This window comes from Enoplosus armatus, chromosome 20, assembly GCF_043641665.1.
Source record: "Enoplosus armatus isolate fEnoArm2 chromosome 20, fEnoArm2.hap1, whole genome shotgun sequence".
In the NCBI taxonomy this organism is placed as follows: Eukaryota; Metazoa; Chordata; class Actinopteri; order Centrarchiformes; family Enoplosidae; genus Enoplosus; species Enoplosus armatus.
The window spans coordinates 19,969,957-19,984,376 of NC_092199.1; the positions used below are offsets into that span (position 1 = coordinate 19,969,957).

Genomic DNA, 14,420 nt, shown 5'->3' on the forward strand with positions numbered 1-14,420 from the left:
GTGTGTGTGTGTATGTATGTGTTTGTGTGTGTGTGTGTGTGTGTTTGTGTGTATTGCCAGGTCATTGAGTTGCACAGAAAGGGCCTGGTGCTGTGATTGAAACCAGGGTCTGTTCCTGCCTGTCACATGTTTGGATACAAAAAGAGAATCTTATACCTCTGCACGCACACACACACACACACACACACACACACACACACACACACACACCAACCTTTACCACCTCCCTCCCCTGGCTCCGTTAGATAGCCACTCTTAGCCCCTCCAATCAAAGCTGCGTTCGCTATCAGCCCGGCCAAACGGGATGCAAAGTGGCGGTGTCGCACCCCACGCAGCAAGTGTCGCGCAAGGTGTCCGTGACAGACCGACAGGGCCGTGTGTGAACAGCGCTGGTCACATAGGGAACATACATTGTGTGCAACGTGCATTCAGGCTGTTCATAAACACAACACGGGTCCCCCCCCGCCCCCCCCGTGTTTCTCCCACTCTCTGTGCACTGTGCATGTATTAGTTGGTCATGTATGTATGTATGTATTAACATGATTAAGCACATTTATTTGGTCAAATGCACCATGTAAGCCCACCGAACCAGCAAGAAGACAAGATGTGTAGGACCTAGGACTTGGCTCTCACGTTCATGGTTTTGGGCCACCGAGAAAGTCTCAAATAATCACCAAAGTCATTGTGGAGATCTGGAAACACAGTGACAAGAAGACAAAAGAAGTCAGACTGGCTTTCAGGTTCAACTTTGACCCACTGTACTCAGTTTTCCACGTTAAATGAGGGATCATTGGTGACATTTTGGATAGTTTCAGCCAAATAAAGTGTCTTAGATAATCTGGATAAACCCCTTGGCTTGTTTACAACCTGCCTGATCATCGGACTTGTTTTTTTTGGTGACGTCACTGGGTTCCCAGATCTCAGCAGTGAATTTAGTAAGCACAACGCCGTCACAATCAGCAGGGATGACGGCCAAACGACTAAAAAGACAAGACCCAAATTGTTCAACAGACTGGATTTATCATTTAAAAGCTCTGTCCCCCGTCCCCTTTGTGCTCTTCTTGCAGTGAACCATGGTAAGTTTCCCAAGCAGGAGGACTCTTATGCGTTTGAGGAGGACAGCAGCAGTGAGAGTCTGTCTCCAGAGCAGCACCACAGCGATGAGTCGCAGGGCTCGGCCTGCCCTTCATCCGAGGCTGTGGGCAGTGCGCCCTCCTCCTCCTCCTCACCTGCCCTCACCAGCCCACGACAGGTAAAAGACTCTCTCTCTCTCTCTCTCGAGGTGAAAGAGACCTTTTTTCCTCTCCCCCTGAATTCCTCCCCTCTCCGCTCTGTTTCCTTTCCTTCTGACTGCTTTGCTTCTGCTGCCCTCCTGTGGCAACAGGGTGAACTGCGCCTCAGCCTCCCCTGCCTGTCACTGACCGTTGGGGCTGAGTTGAACTCGGCAGGTGTCACGTTCCTGCCGCCACAGCTGCCTGTACTTCCCGACCGACTCACTCCAACGGTGGGCCATTAGCAACGGTCGCTAGATTGAAGTCCAAGCCAGGACAGGATTGTTTATAATCTGTTGGACTGAAATGTTCCAACTGAATCATCAGCGCTCACTGTCTCGTGTCAGTTGGAAATTCCTGTTCAGAGCTTTTTGGAATACTTCTGCAGATGGAACATCAATACATGTGCACTGGGTATAATTATTCCATGTGGATTACAAACCGACTGTCTTCAACTGTGTAACCCTGAACATCTATTCAGACTAAAATCATAAAAAATGAGGCGACAATAACAAATGACAGGCCACATACTTTTATTATAAAGAGTAGCATGATCTAATTGTGTAGTAATGTTTGTCACAAGGCGTTTGTCAGTGGGAGGGGATCATAAAAGCAGCTTGATGGATAAACCTGTTTGAGTGAAACACTCAAACACAGCAGTGTACCGAATGAAGCACGAGTAATAAAACATGTATTCTTAATGTGCAAAACGTTTGATCAGGGCTGCAACTGCTGATTATTGTCGTTAGCGGGTAATCCACGAGTCATTCAAAATAAAGTGAAACTACAACACAAGTACTATCAGCAAAATGCATAAAAGTAGAAATGTACAGCTAGAATGCCCCCTGAAACTGGCGAGCACTTTAATGTTGCAGCTGGCTGCAGTGGAGCAAATTCTGCGCTTTTATATACTGTTGGGAGGTTTCATTTACTTTATTTAAAAAATGCATTGTATTTTATATACTTATTATAGGTTTTTACAATCTTGATCTGCAAAATAACTCGTGTCTAAAGCAGTTAGGTCGATGTAGTGGAGTGAAACGTGCAATAAATGTAGCGTAGAAAGTAAAAGGTAGTGTCAAATTTTAAAATACTCCAGTACAGTAGGACTACCTCGGAGTAGGTAAATGTAGTTAGTTACTTTCCACCACTGCCCCACATCTGGAGTGTCCAATATTTTTGGTTTATGACCAAATAATTCCAAAACGAAAGACATTCCCATCATCCTTGTTCAGTGTTTTGCTAATTAGTAAACGTTAGCATTCCAACACGCTACACCAAGATAGCGAAAATGGTAAACATTTACTCGTCGAAACATCCCAGTTACAGAGAGCATGTTAGCGTCGCTGTGGCCAAGCGAAGCCTCACAAAGCTGCTAGCATGGCCGAAGTCTGTCTTTTCAATTTAAATTAGATTTACTGTTTTATAGGTTGCAAAGAAAGAGAAAAAAAGACTGAATGGACATAGAGATGATTTTATACAGAGTGTTGTTTTTTATTTGTGAACAGGGAGGTGCAGCCCGAGAGCCACCGGATCAAAGCCAGGATGAAGGACTCTCTGGTGCCAACAACAGCCAGGCTACTCCCCCAATACCTGTTCCTGCTATTGTCAAGGTCAGCAACATTTAAAGACCGTACTTCCATCTTCCCTTTTTTTACTTTTTGAATTACTGTCCTTGACTTTACACCACATTTTGCAAATGCCTAGTTAAGACTGTCGGCACGCCCGCTCATACTGTCTTTCTCTGCGCAGTCCAAAACGTCAGACAAGAACCGACACAAGAAGCCCAAAGATGTGAAGCCAAAGGTGAAGAAGCTCAAGTACCACCAGTACATTCCTCCGGACCAGAAGGCGGAGAAGTCCCCTCCGCCCATGGACTCGGCCTACGCCCGGCTCCTCCAGCAGCAGCAGCTCTTCCTGCAGCTGCAGATCCTCAGCCAGCAGAAACACGCTCACGCACATCCGCAGTCGCAGCAGCAGCCGCAGTCGCAGCAGCAGCAGCAGCAGCACGCGCATGCCCCACAGACTCAGGCCCAGGCCCAGGCCCAGCAGCGGCAGCCGGCCTTCAGCTACCAGCCTCACCCATCGAGCCACGCCCCGAAGTGAGTCATGATCCACACTCTTATCAGAAAGTTAGAAACCTGCTGGTATTAGTAAGTTATTAATAAAGGAACAAACCAAAATTGACTGCAAAGGCTGGGCAGCTAGGTAGCTTGCTGAAAAAGGCTTGCTCTCTGTTCGCCCCGTTTGGGATATCGGTGTTCGTTACCCTGCGACTCGTCACATAGACTGACCTCGCAGGTGTTTACTGTCTTTCCCGGATGTGAAACCAATGTGTGGGGAAAAAGGTCTGCTGAGGTACTTAAAAACCCTCCACTGCTGCAATTTGCATCAACAATACTCGCCCCTCTCATAACTCTGGATCTGAAATCTGACCACCCCGGGGCGTGATGCACGCATTTTCGATTCGAGGTGACTTACACTTGCGAAGGATAACGTTATCTCCGTTTGTCAGGTGAACAAACTTCCATAACTCCACTTAGGAATCTTTAAAAAAGACACTCCTTTTGACTTCAGAGCTTGCCTGGGAACCACCCCGTTTCCTTCAGTATCACAGTGATCCAGCACTAGTTGTCTGTTCATCCATGGGTACACTGCAAACATTTGATGGTGCCAGTTCGCCAAAATGTAACTTGTTCTTATCAATTGCTTACAACTGATCTATAAAGCATTGGTAGAAGATTTAGTGACCATTAATAAAGCCATTATTTACGACATATAATCCATTTATAAAGGGTATCTTACTGTGTGACTAATCCACTTCAATTCTCCCATTCTAGAGGAGCCAGTGAGCAGCTCTCAGCCTGCAGCTCCAGTGGTCCATCCAGCCAAACCAACAGTAACTCCTCCTCCCCGGTCAAGACCACATATCACAACCAAAGCCACATCTCACCGGTCAAACCTGGGCCCCTGCCAGCTAATCTGGATGACCTAAAGGTAGGTTTTTTGAAAAAGCTACACTGTGCTGGAGATACTACCTTACATGACTTAGATGTTGAAATCTCTTTTGTTTTGTGTTGTAAGGTATCGGAGCTCAGGCAGCACCTGCGTATTCGCGGCATGCCCGTCTCCGGCACCAAGACGGCCCTCATCGAGCGACTCCGACCCTTCAAGGACTCCAACGCCGGCTCCTCGCCCTCGGGCTCCTCTGACATCACCACCGTGACCTTCCCCGTCACGCCCACGGGGTCCCTGTCCTCCTACCAGTCCCCATCCTCCTCCAGCGCCCTGTCCCAGGGAGGCTATTACCCTTACCCCAGCACCTCCTCCACCCCTCCCATATCTCCGGCCTCCTCGGAGCTGTCCCTCAGCGGCTCGCTCCCCGACAGCTTCAGTGACGTGCCCATGTCCTCGCCCACCCAGTTTGCCCTGCAGCCGTCTCCGGCCCGGCTCGGCATGGAGGATGGCCTGGGAGGAGGCGGCCTGGGCGGGGGAGCACCGAGAGCGGGGGAGGGCGGAGGCATGGATGGCGTGGAAGCTGAAAAAGACAAGATGCTGGTGGAGAAGCAGAAGGTGATTGAGGAGCTGACGTGGAAGCTGCACCAGGAGCAGAGACAGGTGGGTAACCATCAGTCCATCAGCGATATCCCCTTTTGTCAAAGATTCCAGTCATCATAAAACTAGAAAATGAAAAGTACTGATTGACATATTCACCTTTGCCACCATGCTGGTTAGGTTGAAGAGCTGAAGATGCAGCTGCATAAGAGGAAACGCTGCTATGGAGCAACACAGGACGCCGTCCCTCCATCTCACCACCTCATGCACCACCAGCAGACTCCAGCCATGATGGGCCAGCACTTCTTCGGGGTGACTATCAAGCAGGAGCCCATGTCTTTGTCCTCCAGCTGTCCTCTGTCCTCTCCCAAACAGCTGAAGAGCTCCCCCGGCAGCTGCATGGAGGACATGGGACACTGCAACACCCCCCTCCCCAATATGGGCGGCCCCAGTGGACCACAGTGCATGGACACAACCCCTTCCTCTGGGAGCCCCCCTACAATGCCTGCTTTCCTCAGTCCGCAGTGCTCACCGCACGACTCCCCCACTGGAAAGCCTTCCAGTAGCCCCCAGCCCTCGTCTCCTAATAACCCCTACTTGCTTTCACCGCCGATGGGAAGAGACGGCTGCAGTCACCCCCACTCCCAGGGGAACAACAGAGTACGCAACATGCAGGTACGACGTGTCTATGGGCTTACATGTTGTGTGGAGAAGTCAGCCACTTTATCTAAAATACTAATACCAAGTGCCTCCATGTATATGATCTCTTTTTTTTTTATGTGTGATGTTTTCTGACATTTGACTTTGGGCCAACCGCAGATGCAGCATAAGAATGGCGGCCAGGTGACCTGTCCTTATCCCCCTGACCAAAGAGGCCTTCAGGGAGCCTTCCCCAACTCGACCGACTGCGGCCACGGCGGCTCGGCCAAGGCCGATAGCCAGAGTATGCAGCCAAAGGTGAACACCGCGCCGCCATTTCAGAGCGCTTGCAGTGCTGTCATGTACTTCATCTGAATCGCCTCACGTTCACGTAACCGTTTTTTTTCTCCTTTCCATTCATTTGTGTTCTGTCTCTGACGCTGATGTAATTGTCTTTTGTCGTGAGGTTCAATGTCACTCTCGTTCATCTGTTTTCGCCACATATTCCTTCACATTGTTGGTGACTTTTCCTTTACAAGAACACAACGCCAACCCTTTTTTTTTTTTTTTTTTAAAGTGTTTCATGTCATGAGATCATTGGATCACAAGGGCCTGATTTTATAGTTCTTTTTGCTTTTTAAAAAAAAACAAATAAAAATCTGGTAAGCTCCCCTATTCTAATTGGTGGGCTAATGTCACTTTTTACCTATTTCTCATATAGATGTCAGTATTGCCCTCTCCTCGGCATGTTGGCCAAAAGTGCCAGGTCTCTCCCCCCGCCTTCAGTAGCTCAGATTCAGATGCATCTGACTTAAGACAGCCCCCATGCTATGAGGATGCAGTCAAGCAGGTAAACTCAAAGATTCATTAGATATTGGCTGGCCAGAGGTTTAATTTTATCTATTGGCGTTGCTCTAATGACACTTTTTCCTCCTGTCCATCGCCTGTACTGCACCTCTTTCACTCATCCGTTCGCTTTGTTCACTGCACGAACCTTCCACCCTTTACCACGTCTAAAGCAGACTGGTGTTTTTAGTTGTACTAACGTTTCGAAGGCAGATGTAACTCTTACTAGTTGAGCTAAACGATCAGATGAATAAAATATATATCAGAATCAGAAACTGTTTATTGCCAAGTAACATACATTACAAGGAATTTGCTGTGGTCTGAAGGTGCTATTGTTTTGATAACAAATAAGTAGAATATAAAAGCTAGAATAAGAATAAAAATAAAAATAAGATATATACATAAGATATACATATACAAATATATACATATATATGTGTATATATATATATATATATATGATAAATAATTTAAGGAATCCTTGTCAAAATTGTTATGAGTTTATTTAAAAACAATATTGACCAATATATTGTTATTGTTACAACTGTCAAATACCGTACAAATCCAGTGTCGGTCAGACTGTAATAGCTACCTGGGGACGACCTCCTTTCTGCCAAGGCACGTAAAACATGAACGGAAACTACTTTTTTGACCTTGACATTGACGATGTTGAGACGCAGCAAGCTAGCCAAGACGCTATAGCAGTAATAACCAAGGCTAAAAAAAAAAGAGAAAAAAAAGACAGTGCCAGTCCCATGAAAACTGTCCACAGCCAGGTGCTAAGACCGCTAGGATCCGTCTTTTTGTAGACTGCTTGAGAGCTTGCATAATGTCATGTAAAATCCCTTTAATATAACTGGATTGTATTTTGAATTGTTTTAAACATCGTTCAATTGATTTAAAACAATCCCTTTTTTCATTACTGTTACAGCAACTGACCAGAAGTCAGCAGATGGATGAACTTTTGGATGTGCTCATAGAGAGTGGAGGTAAGGTGAAACGCCATACGCAATATTAGCATAGCTGGCGCTGCGCGTGCATAATGTGAGGTGGTTTCAAATCTCATGGGTTTGAAATCACAGTCTCGCCCCACACAGTGGCATCAGATCCCAGTACCTGCTGTGACCCTCCCTCCCTCTCCTCTTTCTCTTCAAGAGATGCCAGCTAACGCCAGAGAAGAGAGGGAGAGGTCCTCTGTAACCAAAGTTGTGCCTCACATTACTGTGTCCCCAGGGCTTCCTGGCCTCCTCATCCCGAGGTTCCACAGACACTACGAACACCTATCCCCCGCCCAGCTCCCTTACGACCACTCGGCCGGCCACATCACCGAGAGCCACCTGGAGACTCTGCTGGGAAGTCCGATTGGCCGGGGAGGGGAGGTGGCCCTTCTTAAAATGGCCACCGAGGACGGCGGGCAGGAAGACGAAGGGAACAGAGACGGCGAAGGGTACGGCAGCCCCCACAACCACCATCGCCACCCTCACCATCCCCAACCGGACAAACTTCTGACCAACAGGGATCTGATGGACACCCCTCTGTCGCCCATCGGCACCAAGGTGTGCGCCGTCCCCGAGGTGCAAGGCATGGTCAGCATGACTTTCAGCGAGACGCCATGGGAGACGATGGAGTGGCTGGACCTGACGCCACCCAGCTCGGCCGCGGCCTTCAGCATCGCCCCGCCCAGCGGGCCCAACATCTTCAGCGCCGAGTTCCTGGATGTCACAGACATTAACTTGAACTCTGCCATGGACCTTCACCTGGAGCACTGGTGAAGGCTGCGGCACCACCAAAGTGCTGGCTAGCAACACGCTAGCCGCCATCAGCTGTCAAAACACAAGACACCAGCTCGCAAGTAGCTGTGCAGCTAGGACCATACCAAAGAACTATTGAATTCTACCTTAACAGCTTCAGTCCAAGTGCCAGAACTCGTTGTAATGCAGTGAATGAGACCGTTAGCCAACCGTTGTCTCTGTTGTTATACCCAGAATGCAAAGACTAGGTGCTTTTTGACATGATCTTTGTCCTTTTTCGGACAACGACGCGCACACCCGCCAAATAAGTACGACAGTGGACACGCGAAGGGTTTTCTAGATCGTGGAAACACATGATCACAGCGCTTCATACCAACACTTTATGCAATATCATCAGTGTTACGCCACCTAGACTTGAAGACACATTTTGACAATCATTGTATATTTTTTCGAGAGTCTATGTTTGTATTACTGGAAAAAAAAACAACCAAAAAAAGGAATTACGAGGTGAATTGGATTGCTCAGAACGGCCATTTTGTAAATATCTTAACTATCTGTACTGACAGAGACAAGTTGACGTCTGCATATGTAGTCAGTGGTGTGGGAGAAGACGCAAACCACAAGTGTATGATATAATCAGTTCCATCCATTGGTGTAAATATGACCCCAAATATCTCACTGCGCACCTCCTAGTTAAATGCACATTTGTCACAGTTTGCTTGAGCTTAGAATATGTGTGCAGCAACGGTTGTCATTCCTTTGAAGGACCTATTTTGTTTTTTGTTTGTTTGTTTTTTTACGCTATTTGGCATATGTATCCACAGAATGACATTACGGAGAGAAATGAATGTCTTTGAAAAACCTTTGGTCTTATCGGTTTTAATCGGCAAACAAACTGTGCCTTATTTCCAACAGCTTTTTTTATGACAGTTTTTTTTTTTTATACCGGGTTTCCCCTTTTTACAATTCATTACTCACTGCTATTCCCTGAACGCTGTTGGCAGACATCAATACAGAAAGCTCCAACATGAGCCAGTTTTCCTTTAGTTGCAAAATCAGACAAATGTTAATGAAAAACTACAACTTCATCTCTATTTTTTTTTTATACTAAGTATTTTTTTTGTCCATACAACTTTCACCCTTTTTTAAAAAAAATTTTTTTTTTTTATTCCCAGGCCAAATCACAGTTATTTATTTTGTGTTTTAATATTTATACTTTATCCTGTATTTATACTGACATTCCTTTCGAACAGATTGGGGCTCTTTTGATTTTACCAGAAAACTCCAGTGCTGCCAATTGACCGTGGACATTTCTTTGTAAAGCAATCCTCTTACAAATGTGATACAAACGCGAAGGAACCACTTTGAAAAGCCATGCTTTCTTAATCACTTTTTCTCTTTGAAGACTCATATGAAGTGGGAATGTCCATTATTAGCACTTGTGAATAGGAAAATGTAATATATTCAGATCTTTACTGTGAATACCGCACATTAACACAGCATAAACTTGTACCGGAGCCTGCCTACACACACACAGTGGTTACACTCAATGAACGAACTTCAGACTCAAAACTCCTCTGAAGGCTTTTAGTTTTGGTCAGTAATCGTCTGTTTCTCACCCGTGCAAAAACTTAAAGGAAGCAGCACGATTTTAAAACACTGATACCACTCTCATACCTATAGGCTAAATGTAAGGTTACAGCTAGCAGCATGTTAGCTTCACTTACGTAAAGATTGGAAACGGTGGGGAAACAGCTAGCCCGCCTTTGTCCGAAAGTAACAAAGTCCGACCTACCGGTACCTCTAACTTAGCAGCTTCTCTTTAATAGAACACAATAAGTGCCTTTCGCCATTAGTTAGATGAATCTTAGCTAGCTCGTCTGTCACCAGCGCCGCTAATTCTCAGTAATTAACCCGTTATATCTTGTTTGTTTGACCCAGCACATAACCCCCTTGTTAAATCACTTGTTTTTTTACACTTTGGTGTTTATAATATGTCAATCAGTGAGCTTTATTGGTGCTGGTAGGCGGATCGTATTACCCTGGGGCCGAGCCAGGCTACTTGTTCGCCTGTGCTAAGCTAAAGCTAACCGTGCTAACCGACAGGTACAAGAGTGGTATCGATCTTCTCATGTAACTCTCAGCAAGAAAGGCGAATAAGTCGACTCCCCAAAATGTCAAATATTGCTCGAGTGCATTGGCCAATGCATTTCCTGCATTTCCGGTTATGTCCTCTGTAAACATGGGTCTCACTTTGTGTTCTGTTTAGACCAAATATTGCTTCTTCTTTTTTTTCCCTGTTACTTATGAAGTGTTGCACTTGTTAAATGGGTTGTATGGTTACATGTAGGCTATTGATGTCCACCTTGAATATGTGACAAAGCTGATATTCTTAACCTGCGATCTGTTGTAAGAATATCTACTGGCATTTCATTTTGAAATCAGTTTTCCCTTTATCAAGAAAAAAAAAATCACATCTGACAGAAGCTTCCATGTTGCTTGGCCACTGACTTGCTTTACTATTGTAAAAAAAAACAAAAAAAAAAACAGTATTTGCCTGCATCCCTGTATACTACAGAAAGAAGAGCAATAAACTTATCACAGCAAATCATTTCTAGTTACTTTTTTTTTTATTCATGTCCGATTCACAAGAAGCACACAATACAGGTTTGTAATCTTTTCCATGGGAACTTTATTTGTAACCCTCAATAAAGATACAATATAATATTCATCGCCCTTAATATTATTTTATAATCTAATATGAACATTCTAGTAAATTGCAATTTGTACAACATGTACCCTGGAGATTCATATTCCCCCAGTGGTAAGTTAGCTTCCTGGAAATGTATCCCACCAGATCTGGAGACTGTTTGCAGTGAAACAGCTCTGTCTGTCGCGTCAAATGAGACTGTGGGGTGGGGGGGGTTTACGGAAGGGAGACACATGTCTGGTCTACGCTGCATCTCCCCCCAACTTGGTTGTAATGTTTTATTCCCCTTTCCAATAAGCCACAGGTGTTCAACAAGTCTGTATTTAATGAGTGACCCCCCCACCCCCCCCCCGCCACATCCCTATGATGGTGGCCATTTTCCAACATGGCTGACATCTGTAGAGGCCTACATCATAGAATTTAAAATAAAAAAATATGTCGAATTACTCATAAAGGAGTACTACTCGGCCAGTGGTATAATGTCCTCTGTGGCTCTGGGGGAGCTTTGTCAAGTCTTACGAAATAACCCTGATGATGTCATCAGGGTCAATGTTTTTGGATTTGGAGCTCCCCCCCGTAAGAAGGTCGACACGTCAGGAGATCTCGGCCTCTGCTGGATCAATTTTGACCATTCCTTTTTTTTTTTTTTTAAAGCTGTCTCTTCCAAGACTCCCAATGTTATGAAAGTGACCCTCTACAGTGCCGCAATTCCTTTAATGTAATGAAACTCAATGTAATAAAGCGTACAGTGTCGGGGGGGGGACAGCAATAAGAACCTGAACTGTGATAATGTCAATCAGTGTTGAAAACGGTCTAAAAATGTATTTTTTTCTCTCTCCACGTTGAGCTAAAAGAGTAACAATAATAGTAAAACTCCAACAGATAAACTGATCTTGTGCCATGTGACAAAGTCAACAGGTTGACTGAAGTTACTTTATACTCTCGGCTTATTATCATATAGGCTGTGTTACATTAAATAACTTTACATTATTAGTATTCGCTAGCTTAATGGATAAGGCTGGCAATGTTCAACGTTACATTAATGGGATTTCTGTTGATAAAAAGAGACAATCTGCACAATGCCATCCTTACCCTTTAAAGTCATTTATTACATTACAAGTCTCTACAGTGTCCCAGTCTTCAAGGACCACCATCCATACAGACAGTTTGGTTAAGTAGCTAACTCGTTCGTCCACCAACGAGCGCCTGGTACACGTGGCTCTCTTGAGAGGGAACAGCGGCGGGTGGATCTCAATAGTCTCAAGTTGCGGCCTCGCCTTCACCTGGCCCTGGTATGGTAAACTGTAGTACATCAGCACCGGGGGAAGGAAGGGAGGTGAGGGAAGGAGAGTTTTAGACTATGGAGATGCACCCTGAGTGTAATACATGGTTTGGCGTGGGAAACATTCTATCATCAGTGCAAGCCAGAGAGACATGCCGAGTCCCGGAGGAACATGCTGAGTCCGTGGTGACCTTAAGGGTCCAACAGCAGTAAACTACGCGAGGAGCGATCTTCCTCCTCTCCTGACTGAGTTGTGTGGTTCGTACAGAAGTGGACATTATGTCACTTAGCAGCATTCATGGGTGTCATTTTTTTTACTTCTTCTCGACAGAAAACCCTCGCCAGGACTTTTTTATTTTTTTTTGAAAATGTAGTTACTACTGTTTGCCTTTGCATGGCAGAATGGTGGACCTGTGATCAGTGTGGATGAGCAGTTTAAATGTACAGTGCTATGACAGGCTGCCGAGGAGCTTTTGGGGGCTCATTCTCAAACTGAAACATACAGACACGCTTTCATCCGGCACCCAGCACCCAAACCTCCTCACTGATTGGATTTGATCATCTCGGTGTTCAGGAATGAGCCTAAACCGTCAACCAGAACCTGTCGGGAACAGCAGATTAGAATGTACTATATACATACACATTTACATCAGTGGACTTGCTGTCCCAAAGTAACTTTACATCAGGCAATGTAGCATTGAATTAGCCCCAGGTTTGCGCCCCTTATGTGTTCTCATCGCGTTTGAGTCACAGAGCCAGGCCTCCATTTTCTCTTAAAAACCTCGAAGAAGAACAATTGGAACATTCTCAGACTCTTCTGTCCATCTGGATCAAAACTGTCTGTAAAGTTAAAAAAATAAAACATTTTTTTTAACCCACTTCCCAAGTTGCGACAAGTAGCGACCATGCTAATGATAGCCCGAAATGACACAATTACTTTCGAAACGTACACCAAAATTAAAACATTTTGCTATTTGTGTATATTAATGTAATTTCCCGTTATTTTTTTTTTTTTTCTTTACAAAAAACACATTTATATTTTTGTGCCAAGTTCACATGTCATTTCTGCGAGGCCGGGGTCCGATAGCTAGCATAATAATTAGCGAAACACCAACGCTAGCGAATCTTTTATCTTCTTTCTTTTTTTTTATTTGTAAAGAGCAACACAGAAAACATTTAGGCAGCGGGTTTCTCCCTTTCAGCCGCGCTCATCCTCGCTTTCGTTGGCGAGGACGACAAACATCGCCAGCGACAGAGGAAATCAGCCGCGGCTACCTGGCGCTAATCCCGTAGCGGCTAAAGTGACACATTTAGCTCATATCTGGTTAATGTGCTTTTCTGTAAATGTTCCGTGCTGAGCCAAAAATCTCGCTCTCTCAGCCAACAAGTGACCGTTGTTAGTTCAGTTATTCAGTTACGAGCAAATGTTGAAAGCAAAAACTCCTAATTTGATGAAACGCGATCAAACCCCAACCCTCCATTTGGATTCTTTGGATGGATTGATTTTATGTTTTATTTTTATATCATAGATGTATATATAGATTATATTAGAAAAAAACCAGACACTTAGCTCTGTGACCCATGTGTAATGATAACATATGAATAAGGTACAAACTGGAGCTAACATTGGATGTGAGAAATGTCCCAATCATGCGACAAGACAAACTCTCACAGATTGCATATTGACCAAAAAAAAAAAAAAAGTAAAGCCACGCTACCGAATCAATGAACGGAGCTTTCCAGAGAGAAACACTTTTGCATACTCAGTCATTTACCATGAGTGAAGGTGCCCACAACAAACTGCGTGAAAAGTGTGTGTGTGTGTTTAGACAGTAGGTCTGTCGGCATACATCTGTACATGTCAACAATTCAGAGGTGAACACACATATGCACACATACAGTCCACAATGTACAATCCAATAGGTGGCTATTTTTGTTCATACGTCATGAGTGTCACCGTTCAACATTTATTTGGTAGATTCTGTATTTGTGTACAACGAGTTCAAGTGTGTATACACACCTTTTTCCTCACATAGAAAGACGCCTTGCATTTTACTAAGACAATGTTACGTCCTCAAGTTTTTGTGTGGCTGAAGATGGACGATAATAGTTTCGAGTTCACTGACTTGAAAGATGAGGTGACGGGAGGTGGAAGGGTTCGCTTAACAGCGCTCATCTCGTTGCGCCGGGCAATCTGAACCTCCGGTTCCTTTTTTGTTCTTCGGGAACGTGTGAATAAACAGGTGATCCTATGTAACTCTTGAGGGCTAAGATGTCAAGCGTCGCATCACAAAGCTGAGTGTCCCACCCCACTGCATATTGGGTGACCCCCCCCTCCCACCCCCACACTCCCCAGCTTAACTCCA

The 14,420-nt window shown here is 45.0% G+C and overlaps 1 protein-coding gene across 1 annotated transcript in view; it reads left to right on the forward strand.

The window, feature by feature from the left end:
- Positions 1-8,083, forward strand: part of myocd (myocardin) — a 49,035-nt gene extending 40,952 nt beyond the window's left edge. The window contains exons 4-13 of the mRNA XM_070927514.1: positions 1,068-1,252; positions 2,780-2,884; positions 3,024-3,373; positions 4,112-4,268; positions 4,356-4,889; positions 5,007-5,501; positions 5,646-5,783; positions 6,187-6,315; positions 7,243-7,300; positions 7,467-8,083. Of these exons, the coding sequence (XP_070783615.1) occupies positions 1,068-1,252; positions 2,780-2,884; positions 3,024-3,373; positions 4,112-4,268; positions 4,356-4,889; positions 5,007-5,501; positions 5,646-5,783; positions 6,187-6,315; positions 7,243-7,300; positions 7,467-8,083 (2,768 nt within the window). The remainder of the gene's footprint in view (positions 1-1,067; positions 1,253-2,779; positions 2,885-3,023; positions 3,374-4,111; positions 4,269-4,355; positions 4,890-5,006; positions 5,502-5,645; positions 5,784-6,186; positions 6,316-7,242; positions 7,301-7,466) is intronic.
- Positions 8,084-14,420: the final 6,337 nt, after the last annotated feature.